Here is an 18,064-nt window from a genome sequence, read left to right as displayed (position 1 = left end):
TAAACATATGTTCCCATATGTCTTCCCTCTTGCGTCTCCCTCCCTCCCACCCTCCCTATCCCACCCCTCCAGGCTGTCACAAAGCACCAAGCTTTTTTTCTTTTAGTTGCCATTTTAAATGGAATATTCTCTTCCATTATGTCTTTTAACTTATTTTTGTTTATACATGAAGGCTGTTTTTCCTGTATGTCAATTTTGCATCCGTTGTATTTATGCAGTTCATAGACTGTGTCCAGCTCTCTGCCTCCCCCTGGTGGGGATATGGGTGCATTGCCCGTCCTGGCCCTTGCAGTTGGATGGGCCCTTTGACTAGTTCCAGCCACAGGGCTGTGAACACAAATGAGGTGTCACTTCTGAGCCAGACTGTTTGATCCTTAGTGGGAGATGCTCCAGGGCTTTCAGTGCCTCTGCTGCATTGATGGGCAGTTTTAGGAGCAGCTGCTCTGTCAGCCTGAATTCTGAAGTGAGAAGGTGTGACATGAGCTCGCTGGCCTACAGCAGAGCCCTGGGCTGAGCAAAAAGCAAACCTTTGTTGTGGTGGCCTCAAGGGTTTGGAGGCTGTTGCCATACATAGCAGGCATTCCTCTGTGAATGTCCATGTCAGTGTGTTTATCTTAGCATCTTGTGGTAATTTCTGCTTTATAAAGTTTCTACTTTTTATTTAATATGCGTATATTCATATTTCTTATGTCTTGTTTTCATATGTGCCTGGGATTTGTTTTAACCGGGTCTGGTAAGACACACACACAGAAATGACTGTCATGAAGCAAGAAAGGTTTACCCCCAGTTCCCTAGAGGCGGGAGGCATGGCACACAGGGCCACCCAGAGAAGCACCTTCTGGCCGGAAGGCAGAGGGAGTGAGAGGGACACAAGGGCATAGGGTTTACTGTGGTTTCTGCAAGAAGGAGTGGGCAAGGCAGGGTAGGTGGGTTTAGGGTTGGCTGCTGTGCATCACTGCAGCAGGCTCCAGCGTGAAGGGCGGCAGTGAGCTGTCTCTGGCCTTGGGTGATGGGTCCAGAGCATGAGGGCCTGACAGAGGAGGGGGTTGGGGGGGCTGGGCTCTGCATTGGCTTGTTTTTCATATGAAAGCCATGCTTGCCATCAGTAAGGATGACAGAGTTCTGAGAAGGGCGATCTCTCCCATGTCAGCAAGACCTCAAAAATACAGAAAATAAAAAGCGTGATAAATCCATCTCCACTGTGGACTGAACCCTTCAGCATTATCAAATGGCCTCCTCATCTTACTTAATGCCTTTTGCCTTAAATTCTGCTTTGCTCAATATAAGATCATTACCCCTGTATTGCCTTTTGTTGTTGTTGTTGTTATAGTTTTATCTTTGCCTAATAAACCTGATGAACCATGGTTCCTCCCCTTTAGCTGTAACCTTTGTGAATCACTTTGCTCTAGATATATCTCCCATATACAGCATAAGTTGGTCTTTGCTTTTTGAGGTAATGTGAAAATCCTTTTTTTTTTAAACAGCTGCACTAAACCTGTTTAAATTTATTGCTATGACAGATATGGTTGGTCTTAGTTCTGTCATATTATATTTTCTATTTATATATAAACGTTTAAATGACTTTCACTATATTTTATTAGCTTTCTATTTTTTATTGAAGTATAGTTAACTTACAATATTGTGTTAGTTTCAAGTGTACAGGAAAGTGATTCAGTTATATATATATATATTTATATATAAATAGTTATATATATTTATATTATATATAAATACATTATATATTTTTGTCAGATTCTTTTCCATTATACATTATTAAAAGATATTGAGTAGACTTCCCTGTGCTATACAATAGGTCCTTGTTTTTTATCTATTTCATATATAGTAGTGTGTATATGTTAATCTGAAACTACTAATTTATCCCTCCCCCCCACACCTTTCCCCTTTGGTAACTATAAGTTTGTTTTCTGTATCTGTGAGTCTATTTCTGTTTCTTAGATAAGTTCATTTGTGTCATATTTTAGATTCCACATATAAGGGATATCATATTTGTCTTTGTCTGACTTAACTTCACTTAGTATAATAATCTATCTCTAGGTCCATTCATATTGCTGCAAATGGCATTATTTCATTCTTTTCTATGGCTGAGTAGTATTCCATTGTGTATATATACCACATCTTTATGCATCCATCTGTCAGTGGATAGGTTGCTTCCATGTCTTGGCTATTGTAAATAGTGCTGCTATGAACATTGTTTCCCTTTTCCTCAGAGTTGGTTCCAATGATCTGCCTCAATAAAACTAGTTTATATCTTATTCTTCCCCCCTTTCTCTCTTCTACCATCCAATTTAGTTAGTAGTATATCACTCATACGTTTTTCGTGTCTTCCTTTGTACTATTATATATGTTCACATATTTATATCTTATCTGCCAACTTCAAATACTATTTCGTACAGCCGAAGCATCTGTAAGTGTATTCTACTTTCTACATTCTACCATTTTCATTTATCTCACCGTTTTTGTTTTGGCAGAATACTGACATTCTCCTCTGTCATTTGTATCTGTACCTTTGCTTTTGCCTAGCTGTACAGTTAAATACATTTACTGCTGCCTTAATTTCCCTTTGCCAAACCTCCATGCATTCTTGGTCGGCTGGGACTCATCTAGTAGTTTTCTCAAGAAAGATCCATTTGGCTAATATTTCCTAAGCTCATATACATTTAAAGTGGTTTGTCTGTAAGCTTATTCATGAAGAAATAGCCTAGATGGGTATAAACATTTCTTAGCTCACACTTCTTTAATTCTTTCAGTATCTTGTAAAGATGGCCCCATTATCTTCAGGCATTGAATTGGGCTGCCAGGAAGTATGTTACCAGCCTGATCGTCTTTCCTTTTTGCTGAAATAGTCAAATAATTCTCTTTATCTTTAAAACATAATAATGTTATAAGGCTATATCGTGGTATTGATTATACTAGGACAGTTTCTTTATATACAATGTGCCCTTTCAATGTGTAGGATCAAGTATTGATGTCAGAAGTTCTATTGCTGGTCTTAGATTTCTCTCCTAAAACTGCCATCCCATCTGCTCCTGACTTTCCCTCAGTTTTCCCTGACTGGATACCCAAGATCACTCTGTGATGGCTATCCATTTTTGTTTCTTCTTCTTTTTTTTTTTTTTTTTTTTTTTTGCTGTACGCGGGCCTCTCACTGTTGTGGCCTCTCCCGTTGCGGAGCACAGGCTCCGGACGCGCAGGCTCAGCGGCCATGGCTCACGGGCCCAGTCGCTCCGCGGCATGTGGGATCTTCCCGGACCGGGGCACGAACCCGTGTCCCCTGCATCGGCAGGCGGACTCTCAACCACTGCGCCACCAGGGAAGCCCTTTTGTTTCTTCTTAATTAATGAAAGGATAATGAGGAGATTGTTCATTTTTAATTGTTTTAGTGTTTCCATTTGTGTGCACATATTTTTTTCTGAAATTATGAGATAAAGCGGAATATATGTGCATCGTACTATGTATTTTTTAAATTTCTTCTTTTGAGAATCAGCAGAAGAGGGAATCACAAGCCCCCAAAATGTGAACCACAGTGCCTGTCCAATGTGATGTGATTTCACATGACAAATGCTTTTCCTTGTCTTAAAATTTCATGAAATTTTATTACCAAGGCATTTCGCAAATTTCATTAGCGTATTATTTTGTGGAGCTTGCCTGATTATAAGGAAATAATAAAACACCTCCCTATTTTTTAAAAAAGTTTTCATTGTTAATCATAGTTTTGAATTCTTTTTTCTTTTCCATTATTTTCGATTTCTTATTTGGGGCTCCAGTGATCTGTATGTGGCATTGCTTCACCTATAGGCTCTATCTACCATTTCCCTATAACCCTTTGTTTCTTTATTTCTGTTTCATTTTGCTCACTTTAGTAATTTTCATTTTTATGGTCCTTACTATGCTCTCTGTACCTGTTTTCTCTCTGCTCCCTTATAACTGAACTTCATCTCTGAAATCATTTTAGCTCTTTTTTTTTTTTCTTTTTTTCCTTGAGTTTAGTCAGCTCCCCTTTCACATCTTCCTGTGGGCTCAAATATCACTGCTTCGTCATTTTCCTTCATGGATGTGATGCTTTAGTGCTAAACTAAAGCACCACATACCCTTTCGAGAGACAAAACAAAATACACTGTTTAACTTGAAATTGAACCCCACTTGATGTTCCTCTTAAGACAATAAAAAATAAAATGAAATTAGAAGTTTAAAGCACAAGCACGTCACCAGTAAACAGTGCTAGAGGGTAAAATCTGTACCTGCTGGTACCCCAGTCACCTGCTGTGTGTGACAGTCACGAACCGAGGCAGTGCCCAGAAGGAAACATTTGTCAGGCAGCCGCCATCTCTCAAGGCTTTGGGTTGAGGTCTTCCGGACAGTCATACTGTCCTACGAGAAATACTATCCTTGGAGAAATACCGCTGGGACATCACTGGAAACACTCAGGTCGGCTGCAGGAGAAACATGAGTATTTCTAGCTGTGCAAGTTGCTCTTGCAAATCAGTGAGAATTCTGTGCATATAGAATCAGAGGGGAATAGAGATTGGATAGTCAACTATCATCTGTCATCGTTGAACATTTGGCCTTGAAGCTGAGGATACAAACTGTAACTAGATTGATGAGTATTCCCATAGAGATGGACTTAATCTTCAAAAGAGGGTATAAATTAAGAGAAGAAGAGAACAAGAAGCAAAATGGGGGCGAATCCATGTGCTTTAAGGGCAGGGAAAGGTGAAGGAGCCAGAAGAGGGGACGTGGAGTGTTCAGAGTCATAGGACAAGGGGGCTGTTAAGATGTCACATTGGAGAGAGGCCTTCTGGTGTCCTCTCTGTGGCCTGGTGGCCTGCTGGTGTTTAGGAGATGGCACGGGTGACACCTGAATGAGAATTTCACATAGCACAGGAGAGTCTGTGGGGAAGAGAGTGAGGACCCAGCTGGTGAAAACACTGGCGAGGTGGGGATGGAGGGATCCAGGAAGGAGGGCAGGTCCTGTTATGATGTCATGATGGGCGGGCAGGGGAGAGGGAGGTTTCAAGGGTGGTCAGCAGCCAGGAGCTGAAACAAGGTCAGATTCAAGGGAGCTGTGGTCCCAGAAGCTTAGGTTTTGATCAAGACAGACCTGGCTTTGAATCTCAGTTGTGTCACTTACCATCTAGATTTCAACCATAAGTGATAGAAGTTAGGTGTAAGCGAAAACTTATCACGAATGGTCCTAACACTGAGAGCTTTCCACGTGATAAGAACTTTACAAACATAGTCTCCTTGCCTCACTTACCCCACCTAAGAACTTTCATTAGGTGGATTTTCTTATCCCAATTGCACAGAAACATATCCCGAGGTTTCGTGTGGTGGCATGTGTATAGTCACTGTCACAGAAGTAGCTGGGAGGTGGGGCCAGGCCCAGAGCCTGAGTCTTGACTGCGCTGCTGACCGATCCCCCCATCTAATGAGTGTGCTGGCTTCAGGGCTCACAGCCTGTGGCGCCCCAGTCACCTAGCTGTGAATTCTGTGTGGCCTCCGCCGGTTCCATCACTATGATGCTGTCACCAGGGTGAGCCTCGGTGCCCTTCCACCTCATCTTCCCTCCGCGTGACATCTGTGGGTACTCTCAAGACTTACAGTGGAGAAGATGAAAGGAGATCTTGAAATGTACGCTCTCTGAGCACCAAACCCTGCTCCCAGGCCACCAGGGCCCTCCTCCTGCCCCTCTCCTCTAGATTTCCTGTTTTTAGTACAACCTGTACAACCACAAGTGTCAAGCTCATCCCTGGGGCATCCCCCATCCACACGTCTGTCAGTCACCACGGGCATTCCTGTTTGTCCCGAGCTGCCATCTTTGGAATTGTGCAGAGCAGGAAGCAGATCTTGAGGGGCTCTGACCCCCTGAATGTCTGATGAGTGTGTCTGTCTTCCACCCGTCTTGCTTTCTTCCCTCTCAGTGGCCTCTTGGACCCTTACCACGTGCACGGACCCTCGCGTCCTGGATCCTTGAGGAGTTCTTTAAAATCTTGGAAGCGAGCATTTGGGAAGCATTTGGGCCTTGTGGACAGTGCCGCCCCCTCCTCCCATCCATCTTCGCTCTCACCCGACACTTACTGGATCTCCGTTTGCTAAAAGGTACAGCCCAGGTTAGAACCAGAATGCTCACCGGTTAGGGATACGGGCAGGTGTGTAGCGAAGTAAGGAGGAGCCCAGGGCAGTGATGGGACAAGACAACAGAGGCCTGAGCAAGTGGGAAAAACCAGCGAGTGAGAGGTCCCTGGGTGGGAGAGTAGAGTTGACCGGCCTTTGCTGATGGCTGGACATGTGATTCCCAGCGTCGCCCTAGCTGATGCTCTAACAGAGGCACGTGGAGGGAACACCCTCTCTCCCCACCCTGGAGCTCTGGTTCACGGAGGCCACGAGTGATCACTGTGGTCCTGACTGCCTGTGACGGGAATGTGGATGGGGGGCTCTGGAAGGGTCTCCTGTAGGGAACAGGCTGGAACAGGAGGACGGGCTCTTTCCCATACGTGGGAGAAGCATGGTGGGCTGGCCCCTGGGAACAGCAGCTGGGGGGCCACAGATCTGCCAGGACTGGGTCTTGTGTCCACGGGCAGCCCTGCAGGGGAGACGCAGCTCGGTGGAAAGGACCGAATTGGAGGGTTCACATGCAAACCCCATGGTGTAGCAACCCTCTAAGGCTCACTTTCTGTTTGTGAGGCACCAGGACAGTGCCTGTTCCCCGTGGGGCTGGGGGATGATGACATCCCCGGCTCCACCCAGCTGCTCCACGCGGGCTGTTTCCCTTCCCAGCCAGGATCCGTTGTGCTGGTGTCATTGTTAATACGACATAATACTCCCGTATTAACGTGTCTGCATTTCGTGATAGGATCACGGTCCGTGTGCCTCTCTTCCACCTCGGCTTTCCTTGACCTTCCTCCTGGACACGGGTTCAGCCCTCCCTGGGGCCCCTGCCACCCTCGGCCCTGCTTTAGAACAAGGTGCCCACCCAGGTCATCACCCCGGCTAAGGAATAATGTCCCTAAAGTCAGGGCCTTGTCTTGCCGTTCTTGGACCGTGCCCTGGAACATGGGTGCCCATTTGATAGACACCAGCACTTAGACTTGAAAGTGCGTTTGTGGTCACACAGGCAGTGTATGTACACTGTGATTGTTAGTTGCATGTAAGAGTGAAAGTGCACACTTGCATTTCTGCTTCAACTGGTTCCCCTAAACTGACTCTGTCATTGCTACCACCCTGCACAACACAACTACTAACAGTAACAGGGCTGCTTTCCACCCACGTCCCCACCTGTCATCACTTACAAAAACACCCCCAGATCCTGTTGGGGTTTTGTAGAATAACCCGGATGGTTTCATTTGTTTTTCTTTCCCACTAAGATGTGCAAAGATGCTTCTATGGTGTCTTTGTTAGCTGACTGTGGAGGAAAAAAATATGATTCAATTGTAAATATCCATGTGATAGAATTTAAACATTCTGGTTGATAGTATCAAGTCTGTTGCAGGAAAAAATAGAAAGACCAGAGGGAGATGCTCAGATATTATTTTAGACATTCGAAGGCTCATTCTATTGTCTATACCACATAATTCAGCGTATCGTTAGTGCATATAGTGAATACCTCCAATTCAGAGTCAATCGGGAGAGAGTAAGATTTTATTTGCTCTTTAAAATTAAAGCTAAGCTTTTAATTCTTTGCCTTTAAAAAGCGCATGATGCCTAATGGAATCGGATGCGGTGTGTGCTGCCTCCTTCCTTCCGTTAGAAGTCCATCAAGTCTCAGAGTCAGGGATTAGAGGCCCCACACCGAGTTCCAGCCCCCCATCAGCTCCCCCTCGTGCTGCAAACCCCCAGCACCCATCCCGCTAAGTGCTGCCTGGGGTGGGCACACCTGTCCTGCCCGGGGTCTCACCCAGTCCAGCGCCTGAGTTCTGAGGTCGCCTGCCACGGAGGCTCACACACAGCGAGCCCCCCGGAGCCTCTGCCCTCCCCAAACTAAGCTTCAAGGAAAAGGTGAAATACTGAGCGAAAACCCAGAGAAAACGTGGGAGTTCTTTTCATTCTTTTTTTTTACTCTGTGTTTTGCTCCCCTCGGAGAGTAAGCTGTATGACTTGGTTTTCGGAGGCATGGAGGGTTCTGCAGGATGTGGGAATCTAAGGCCAGGGCAGTAGGTATATCACCTACTTCAGAGGGAACATCAGGTGTGGGTGTGAAATTCTACTCTTAGAGAGTACGCATCAGGCCATCTTACCCCTCTGAAAAATGAGAACTAAGACAAGGACCCTACTGTACAGCCCAGGGAACTACTAGGTTCAATATCTTGTAATAACCTATAGTGGAAAAGCATCTGAAAAAGAATAGATCTATATATGTGTATGTATAACTGAATCTCTTTGCTGTGCACCTGAAACATTGTAAATCAACTATACTTCAATTTTTTTAAAAAGTTTCTTTTCAGGGTAATGAAAATGTTCTGGGATTGTATAGTGTTGATGGTTGCACAACTCTGTGAATATACTAAAAACCATTGAGTGAAAAACCAAAATAAAGAGGGAATTCCCTGGTGGTCCAGTGGTTAGGACTTGGCGCTTTCACTGCTGGGGCCTGGGTTCAATCCCTGGTCAGGGAACTAAGATCCTGCAAGTCATGCGGCGTGGCCAAAAAACATAAATAAATAAAAATAATAGAAAAGAACATAAAGAAAAATGAACGAGAACTACTGGTGGGGAGTTCGTGAGTGAACACGTGCTAACAGAGACCCTTCTTTGCGTGATTCTCTCCTAGGATGTGACCGTTATTCATGCATCAGTATTGTAATCTCGTGTCATTTCTCATCTCCAGGCAAAATCTGGGCCCTGATGGCCGCTCTGAATGACCACGGGCAGCTCCGACGGGTACACACAGCCAGTGTTTCAATCTGGGTAGTTTCTATTGACCTATCTTACTGTTCACAGATTCTTTCCTCAGCTGTGTAAAGTCTACCGATCAGCCCCTCAAAGTCATTCTTTATCTCGATTATTGTGTTTTTTTTTTTATTTCTAGCATTTAAATTTGACTCTTTCTTACAGATTTTTTTCTCTCTGCAGAAATTAACCATCAAATTCTGCATGGTGTCTACCTTTTCTATTAGAGTCTCTAACTTATTAATCAGTTATTTTAAATCAGGTCTAATAGTTTCAACACCTGTGTCGTATCTGCCTCATTCTGTCATTTGTCCCATCTCTTGTCAATGTGCTGGTTTTCTCCTGTCTTTTCTTATGCCAAAAATGTTTTGTTGAGAGCCAGCCATCTTGAGTAGGGCAATAAAGACTAAGGTATATCATTTTGATTCCTTTCCTTTTGCTGCATGGGGTTGGGATCAGTCTAGTCGGGACCTGATGCTACTCTGGTTACCTTCAAAGGCCTCTAGTTATATCTTGTGTTTACGGTAGGGATGGTATTTCTCACTGTCTGCTGCACGCTTCATGCTGCGCCTCACTTCGGCAAGGGTCTCTCTCCGTATTCTTGCCCCCTTTCTAGCATTAGATAGCTATTACTCGTAGCTTGTTAGCCTGGGTGTGGGAGGGGAGCACAGAAGGGCAATGCTTCTATTATTCTGATTAAGCCTCTATCTTAGGCGGGTGCTGTGTCCCTGGATCTGGGGGAAGGGAGTGACCTCTCCCAGCTATACTTCTGGTCTCAGCACAGCAACTAAGGGGCAGCAACTAAGGGGCAACTAAGGGGCAGCAACTAAGCCCGTGCGCCACAACTACCGAGCCTGCACTCTAGAGCCCGCACGCTACAACTACTGATACCCAAACGCCACAACTACTGAGGCCCTCCCACGTAGAGCCCGCGCACCGCAACAAAGAGTAGACCCTGCTCACCGCAACTAGAGAAAAGCCCGCACGCAGCAACGAAAACCCAACGCAGCCAAAATAAATAAATAAATTTATTTAAATAAAAAAGAGAGTTGTGAATCTGCAGTTTGTCTAGATTATTGTTGTTATACTGGTGGGACATTGCTCCTTCAGCTTTTTACATCCCAAACAGAAACCAGAGGTCCCCATTCTTTTTTGGAAAATAAGTACTGAAAATTGGATGCTGCTTCAGTTACCCCTTGTCCAGGCTAGTTTGAAATGATGCCTATATGTTTCCAGGTTAAAAGATAGGAGTTTTTTCAAAGGGGGAAAAAAGTTTGCAGGCTTATTTTGAAAAGCATTTGCTGCTCCAGACATTTGCCACCAGAGGGCGAATCGCCGCATCACTCCCCCTCTCACTGGGTGAGGCCAGGTTTTCAACAGGGAAAAGTACGTGTGTAGTGACAGGCAGAAGCATCGGAAGTACCTGAGGCTCACAGAGGGCCTGTTCTCAAGGCCGCCCTAGGCTGTACAGCTACAGGTGGGGCTCCTGGGCCCTGCAGTCTCAACCCTGACCAGCGGGCCACAACTGTGCCCTCTGCATACAAGATGCCTTCCGACCTCCAGGCTGAGAGGCTGCCAGGAGCCTGCTGGGTGGTCAGGCTTTAGCACCTTCAGGTGATTCCAGCCTTCGGCTTTGTGTATTGGGGTGGGGGGGGTCAAGGTGGGGAGCCCAGGAAGTCCGTTCCAGCCCAGCTACTTAGTGTAGGAATTCCCAGCAGCCCTTTGGCAGGGAGGCTAAGGGGGGCTGTACAGCTGTACTACTTTAGCTGGTTTATCTGAAACAAATAAACCAAAATCATAGTGGCTTCATGTGATAGAGGTTTGGTTCTCCTGCAGATAAAGTCTAAAACGGGTGTTCCTAATACAGGCAGGCCCCCTCCAAGTGGGGAGTCGGGAGCCCACTCCTGATGCCTTCCAGGGCTACCGTCATCAGAAGCCACCACGGTGGGAAGGGGTGTAGGGGAGAAGGGCCACCCACGCCTAACCACTTCGCCCAGGGCTTCCTCTGATGCCCCACGGGCGCAAGTCAGCACGCGTTCTTTCCTAACGCTAGGGTGGGGGCTGGGAAATGTAGCCGGCCTGGGCAGACGCCCCCAAGGCCTCTGTCCCCTGGGAAGGTGGAGAGCCGGACCCCAAATCACCCACACTACACCCACAGAAACTAGCCCTAATAGATCATTATTCTAGAACAATGTTTCCCAGATTTGCTTGATTTTAAGACCCACGGAGGATGCTTATTTAAAATAGAGTCCTTGGGTCCGTTTCCTGGTTACTGTGGTTTGGCCATGTGCCTGGGGGCCTGGGGTGAGCACCTTTACCAAGCCGTGTCTACAGAGAGAGCCTCTACCCCCTGCCCCCGCCCATGGGTGGGAAGCCGGGGCCAACCCCTCTCTGTTGTCGTGGCGACTCTTGGAACTATGGGACTAGCTCCTGGGTATGGCCCACGGGAGGCTGGTCCTGAGCTATCCTGCAGCCCTCCCTGGGCATGACTACCCTGCAGCTCAGCCCTGGGAGGGGTGGCCTGTGTGTCAGAGCCACACAAAGGCAGGACTGAGCAAGCCAAGGCAGACCAAGCTGCCCCTGACCTCTCACACCAGAGCACAGTGCCGCCCAGCCCCATCCAGATGAAAGGGAAAATCCTGAGCAAAGCTGTATTTCCCTTGTATGGGGCGTTGGGAAAGGGGGGTGGAGGAAGAGGATTGTTTGTGTCTCTTCAGCAACACTGGAGGGCAGCACTGAGTCAATGTTTCCGATTTCTTATTAGAAAATCAACTATTAATGGTAGTCAACCTTAGATTTTATGCATTTATTATTTATTGATCTGCCTTTCTGTTTTTGCCATGGTACCCCTGCCATGAATATGGGGAAGTGACACCAGCCTCACGGCCAGCACCTGGGAGGTGGGGGCGGGGGAGGAGTGAGGAGGAGGTCAGGTAAACCTTGGGCAGGAGCAAGGCCCCCTGCATCCTGGAGTGGTGCCTGGGGGCTCACTGTCTCCAAAGATGGGGCTCTTGGTGCTAAAGGAAAACAGCGTGTGGGAGGCCCCACGTGCTCGATCAGGACAGTAGAGAGGCACTCCAGGGTCAAGGATAGGCCTGAAACAGGGAGGCGCCCACCCAGGAGCTGTCAGCTCCTAACCTACCTCCCCATCTAGAAGGGGGCCTGGCCACACCTCCCTCCTAAGCCGGTGGGACAGCAGAGGCGAGAGCCCCTGCTGGAGGCCCCAGAAGGGTCTGAGTGAAGGCTCACCAGGCCCTGCACCCGCACGTACCATCCCCAGAAGCACCCGATTCTCCCTCCACCAGCCACCGGCACGGAGGCAGGAAGCCAGGCTCCAGCAACCAAGCTGCTGGCCTGGCCGAGCCCCAGGCTGTGCTGCTCTGCTGGGGCCTGACCCTCAGGTGGGGCCTGCAGGGGTGCTTAGTGCAGCCCCCACGCGGCTGCTGCTCCGAGGGCAGAAATGGGGGGGTAGCCGTCTCCCCATTCTCTGCCCCTGACATCGACAACGTCACCAGGGAGCCGATCCCACCAGGCCCGGAAGCTCCCGGCAGATCCCAGACAAACCTGTAGACACCCGCCTCCACCTCAGCCTTTCTGAGGTGGTCCCGGCTTCCCCGGAGCAGGGGCAGTACTCTGATGAGTCAACCCCTCTGTGCAGCGAGGGGCCCATCTCTCCTCACCGCCTTGTCTACCTGCACGTTCCCTCCCCGGAAGGCTCACTGGGCCACCCCAGAAAGGTTTGCCAGACTCCTGCTTGTTCACCCTCAGGGCGCTATTACCGCCTGACGGCATGAGCTGTATGTCACCTGTTTATCCTGTCCCTGGTCTGGTCCAGGATGTGAGCTCTCTGTGGCAAGGGCGACGGGGTCCCTGGGTCCCACACCGACACAGACTTGCTGCATGAACTCCCGAAAGAGCAGATGGGCCGGCAGCCCTCGCTCTCCTCCTCTGGGAGGAGATGGGTGGGTCTGGCCCCAAGCCCCCTCCCAGGTGACCTTGCTCCCTGTGCTGTCTGGCCTGGATCCTTCCTCAGAAATGGCAGAAGTAGTGATAGCTTTGTTTTGTCTGCTGCCCAAGGAGGGCACCTGCCTTTTGACCCATGTCTAGGCCAGGTCATGTCTCCAACTGCTCTTCAGGGTCCACAATAAAGAGGAATTTAAAAAAACTATTAGTAATGGTTCTGAAACCTCTGGCCTTAACGTTCCTACTGGCATAGATGTCCTGTGTACACCCCCATTTGGTTTCCTTAATCACGGAGACACCTGGTCTCAGGGGCCCTTTCCTGTCCTCCCTGGGGGCCGCGGGGTCTTTGAGCCTCCCATCGCGCCTTGGGCCACCTGGCACGGGTCTCTCTCTTTTGCGTCCCAGCTGTGATCCCCCTGAAAGATTCGGAGCACAAGCTGCTGCCTCTGCACTTTGCGGTGGACGCCAGGGAAGGGCTGGGAGTGGGGGAAAGACGACAACGATAACTTATTGGGCCCGGCTGGCCCAATAAGACCCTACCCTGTGCCCCCTCCCCCAACGCCCTATGGGGCGGGCTGTCCCCGTGCTTCCCGGGAAGGGGCTGGGCGCCGTGCGCCCCTGCTCCTCGAGGACGGCCGCTGGCGGGCGGGGTGCGCGCGGGCGAGCTAGGGCGCGTCTCACTCTGTGTTCCTCTCTCCCTAGCCTGATCCTGTCGCTAGAAGCCAAGCTGAACCTTCTGCACAGCTACATGAATGTGACGTGGATCCGGATCCCCTCCGAGACCCGGGTGAGCCTGGAGCGCGCCAGGACGGACCGGCAGGCGCACTCGGCTCGGGGCGGGCAGGCGGGGTGCATCCTCCCTCACGGGGGCCGCCCCGCGCCGGGTCCCAGCCCCGCCCGCGGTTCTCGCCGCCCGCGGTCCCCGCCGCCTCAGCTCTGGCTGGAACGCGGGCCTGTGTGCGCGTGTGCCTGCGAGTCTGGACGTAGGCGCGCGCTCCGGCTAGGGGAGTTTTTCTTCCCTTATTTTCTCGGGAAGGAGAGGAATAAACCCCGCCCACTCAGAAAACAAACCGTAGGCAAGTCACAACACAAAACTCTCTCTGCCGAGATCGGAACACGATGTGCTGACACGGAGCGGAATTAATTATAAAAGTGTGTGTGGGTCCTTGGAAAAGGCAGGGAACCGAGGGCGTGACTCCTCGGCACCCCCTCCTTCTCTTCTCCTTCTCTCCCCTCCAGGAAGGGAGGGCTGTGAGAAAGGGGCTGGTGCCCCACTTGGCCCCCTCCCCCGGGGAGGACCCATGCTGGGCCCTGCCTCCAGATGCTAAGAGGGATTCGCTCTAAGGATCGGACTGATTCTTTTGTGATCTCAGTAGTAAGTCCCAGGAAAAGGGATTTGTTTAAAAAAAAAACAACTTACAAATAATTGGTCCTCCCCAGACGTCAGTTTATTTAACCATAAACTGGGGCTCATAACGAGTATTTTTTTAAGTGACACGAGGAAAGCAAGGAGGGCAGTGCCCGGCACACAGTCAGTACCCAGGACAAGCTGGCACTGCTCAGGGTGCTTTCGGACTTCAGCCTTTACGTGTATTTTATCTTCACGGGGTTCCCTGAGGCAGGTCCCGATACCCTATGTTACTGATGGCTCCAGAGTCCAGCTGCGTGGCGTATGTCATAACTTGGCTGTGGGTGTTCTTTTCTAGCCTCCACGAGGGCTCCGAAGGCAGCAGCTCTAGCTCGAGAATCAAGAGACTCTCAGGCTGGGCCACAGCTGGGGCTGGGGACAGTGAGGCCGGAGGCCACACTGCGGGGGCAGGGTCTGCCTCCATCTGCCGCGTGGGGACAGCTCTAACCTCCTCCCTTCCCTGCCCTCCCTCTCCCTCGCTGGCCCCTCTGGCGCAGCCGGAGTCCCCGACGGCCTCGGCGGGGGAGGACGTGTAGTCCCTGACCGACTCGCTGGACTCGGACCGCGACAAGCTGTGCAGCAACTCCAACAGCAAGAACGGCAAGGACAAGGAGAAGGAGAAGCAGCACAAGGACAAGGACAAGACCCGCGCGGACTCCGTGGGCATCCAGCTGAAGAACATGGGCGGCCTGGTGCACGGCCCGATGAGCCGCTCCAAGTCAGCCAACGGCAATCACGGCGACGCGCCCGAGCGCGGCAAGGAGAAGAAGGCCAAGGCGCGCGCAAGGGCAGCGAGGAGGAGTCGGGAGCCTCGGCCACCACGTCGCCTTCGGAGAACACCACGCCGTCGCCCACGGGCAAGGCAGCAGGCGCGTCGCCAGCCGACAAGGGCGGCAGGCCCCGCGGCGATGCCTGGAAGTACAGCACGGACGTGAAGCTGAGCCTCCACATCCTGCGCGCCGCCATGCAGGGCGAGCGCAAGTTCATCTGAGCCGGCCAGCTGCTCACCAGCCACCGGCACTAATTCCAGGAGAAGATGATCGGCTACTACCTGACCAGCGCGCAGGAGCGCTTCAGCGCCGAGCAGCGGCGCCGCGACGCCCCCGCCGCCTCCACGGCCAAGGGGCCGCCGCGCAGGCCTGAGGCGAAGGGCGGGCTGAACCCCGAGCGCGCCTTGCCGGGCCCTCACGCAGCTGGTGCTCAAGCTCAAGGAGCGCCCGAACCCCGGTCGGCGGAGGGGGCACGGGCGGCGCCGCGCGGCGCGGCCTCCACGGGCCCCGGCGGCGGCGGCGGCGGCGGCGGCGGCGGCGGCGGCTGCAGCGGCGCGCGGGCGCCAGCGGACCGGTCCCCGGGGGCAGCCCCCTGGCGCCGGGGCGCCAGAGCGTTATCCACGTGGAGGCGGTGAGGCGCGCGGGACAAGGCGTGCTGCGGCCGTGGGCGTGCTGCGGCCGTGGGCGTGCTGCGGCCATGCGCCTTGTACCCGCGGCAGAGCCGCGAGCTGTCGTCGCTGAGCTACAGCCCGGCGCGCGCCGCCGCCCTGCGCACGGTCAACACGGTCGAGTTGATGGCGCCCGCCTCCCAGGGGCCTTGCCCGGCGCGGCGGGGGCGGCGGGCGCTGCCGAGCGCAAGTCGCAGACCTACGCCAACGGCTTCGGCTCGGCGCGCGACGGCCTGGAGTTCGCCGACACGCCGGCCGCGCGCTCGAACGGTGAGGGCGGCCCGGACGGCCTCGCCAGCTAGAGAAGTGCGCGTTCTACGGGCGCGCCGAGACCGAGCACTACTGCTCGTACTGCTGCCGCGAGGAGCGGCGGCGGCGGCGGCCCTGAGCGCGCGCCGCGGCCCCGCTGGCCGGGCTGTCCTCTCAGTGCTGTAGGTGTCTCCTCCGCTCCCTGGTCCACCGGGAAGCCGGCGATCCTCAGTACGTGCTGTGTACGTGTTTGGTCAAATGTTCCTAATGGTGCCTGAACCTACACTGATGCCACTCAGGTAGTAGACGGATAGGAAACAGCCATGCTGTTGGAAGTGGGTGTGCTAGCTAGCACCTGCCTCGTACCTATGGAAACTGAATTGCCATTGCAAGAGTATTTTTGTTCCTCAATAAGAGAAATAAAGAAATTTGCACCCCTTTGTTTTTAGAAGGGAGTGGTTTTTTTTCATGCCTCTTTGGGGGGGGGCGGCGGGGGCTTTTTTCTCTAACCCGGCGACTGACCTCTTACATGTAGCGGTCACCTGCGTGCGATCGGTGCCACCCAGGGTTTCAAAGCGAACGCGCGGCCCCGGGACCAAGGTGGCGGCTCTGCCTCGGGCTCCCTCCCACCTGTGCCCCTCCCGGGCCCCTGGAAGACAGGACTCTTGGCCGCCCGCTGGCGCCCTGGTGGTCTCTGTGGCCCTTTAGGAATACGCGGCTCCACCTCATAAGCATAACCTCCTCCCACAGCCCCCGGCTCGAGCGATATTCACACTGCCCTCAAAGCCGCGGGCGTCTGTAGGATGGGCACCGGACAACCTACCTCGCAAGGCGCGGTGAGATGTAGCGATCGCTCCCGGTGCCGGGCAGCTCGGGCGGCAGGAGCTTTCCAAAGACACCTTGGGCCGCAAAGGCAAGGTTCCCAGCTCACTATTTGGAGTTGCCCATATATGAGAAAAGAGGACACCCTGATCACATTTCCCCTTCAAAGACACTTCCGCAGTGAACCGTGGCCGGAGGGCGCCGTAGGAGGCGACCATCGAAGCCCCAGGAGAGAGGCGAGAACTTGACCCTGCGGTCACTGTGTAATCCCCCACTAGGCCTCCCTGAAACCCGGCCTGTGCCTCTTTCCAGAGGGAAGGGGCTGAGGGCCCCCGGGAAGGAAGCCCACCCCTACCCCGCCCCCCACCCGCATCTGTCTGGGATCAGCCAGGTGGAGGGGCGCCGCTCCCATCGGGGTCCCCTCCGCAGGGTGGGGGTAAACCTGACTGTGGCTGCAGAACACATTAGGAGCAGCCCCATCACGTCCCTATTTTATTGCCTCCTTACATTTCTTAAGAAAAAAAAAGTGTCCTTAGTTACTCTGTTCTGAGCAGCAGTATGCAGCGTCTTCCTTCCAAAATTACCTCTGGAGAGCACCGCTCTTGGCCAAGGGCACTGAGACGCTAAACCTGCCTCACTAAGGGAAGATCTTGTTTCCAAGAAATAACAGGTACGATGGGTAAAATCCTCACTAGCAAAAGAATCGTTTAAAACCTGTGAGAGCCTTAGAATTGCCTCTAATAATCCCAAGAAAGAGAGGAGAGGGCGCCTCGCTTCGCTGTGGCTGTATCTTCAGAAAACACAGGAGGTAGACCATGTCTTCATTGGAGCCAGCTTCTTCTCCAGAAAGAATGCTTTCCCCCTGACATAAAGAGCTGCAAAAATGGAAAACACACACAGACACACACACACAAACAACAAAAACAAACAAAAAAATGGGGAGGGGATTTTTTGTTTTACTTGTTTGAAGAATTATAATAAACTAATTTGAGTATCTCCTGTGAGTAATTCCTTTTTGTTTTTAGTAATTTATTTATTTATTTATTTATTTTTAATTATTATTTTTTTTTTTTTTGCGGTACGCGGGCCTCTCACCGCTGCGGCCTCTCCCGCTGCGGAGCACAGGCTCCGGACGCGCAGGCCCAGCGGCCATGGCCCACGGGCCCAGCCGCTCCGCAGCACGTGGGATCCTCCCAGACCGGGGCACGAACCCGCGTCCCCCGCATCGGCAGGCGGACTCCCAACCACTGCACCACCAGGGAAGCCCATGTTTTTAGTAA

The 18,064-nt window shown here is 51.7% G+C and overlaps 1 protein-coding gene across 1 annotated transcript; it reads left to right on the top strand.

Annotated features, from left to right (window-relative positions):
* The first annotated feature begins 14,371 nt into the window (after nucleotides 1-14,371).
* Nucleotides 14,372-16,425, top strand: OTUD7A (OTU deubiquitinase 7A). Its single transcript, XM_033402990.2, is given in 7 exon segments — nucleotides 14,372-15,051; nucleotides 15,054-15,460; nucleotides 15,462-15,594; nucleotides 15,596-15,679; nucleotides 15,681-15,849; nucleotides 15,852-15,989; nucleotides 15,992-16,425. Coding segments are annotated over 7 exon segments (1,719 nt in total). The 5' UTR covers nucleotides 14,372-14,502; the 3' UTR covers nucleotides 16,231-16,425.
* The last annotated feature ends 1,639 nt before the right edge of the window (nucleotides 16,426-18,064 follow it).

The sequence above is a fragment of the Orcinus orca genome, chromosome 2 (genome assembly GCF_937001465.1).
Source record: "Orcinus orca chromosome 2, mOrcOrc1.1, whole genome shotgun sequence".
In the NCBI taxonomy this organism is placed as follows: Eukaryota; Metazoa; Chordata; class Mammalia; order Artiodactyla; family Delphinidae; genus Orcinus; species Orcinus orca.
This window is presented reverse-complemented; position numbering and strand designations above follow the sequence as displayed.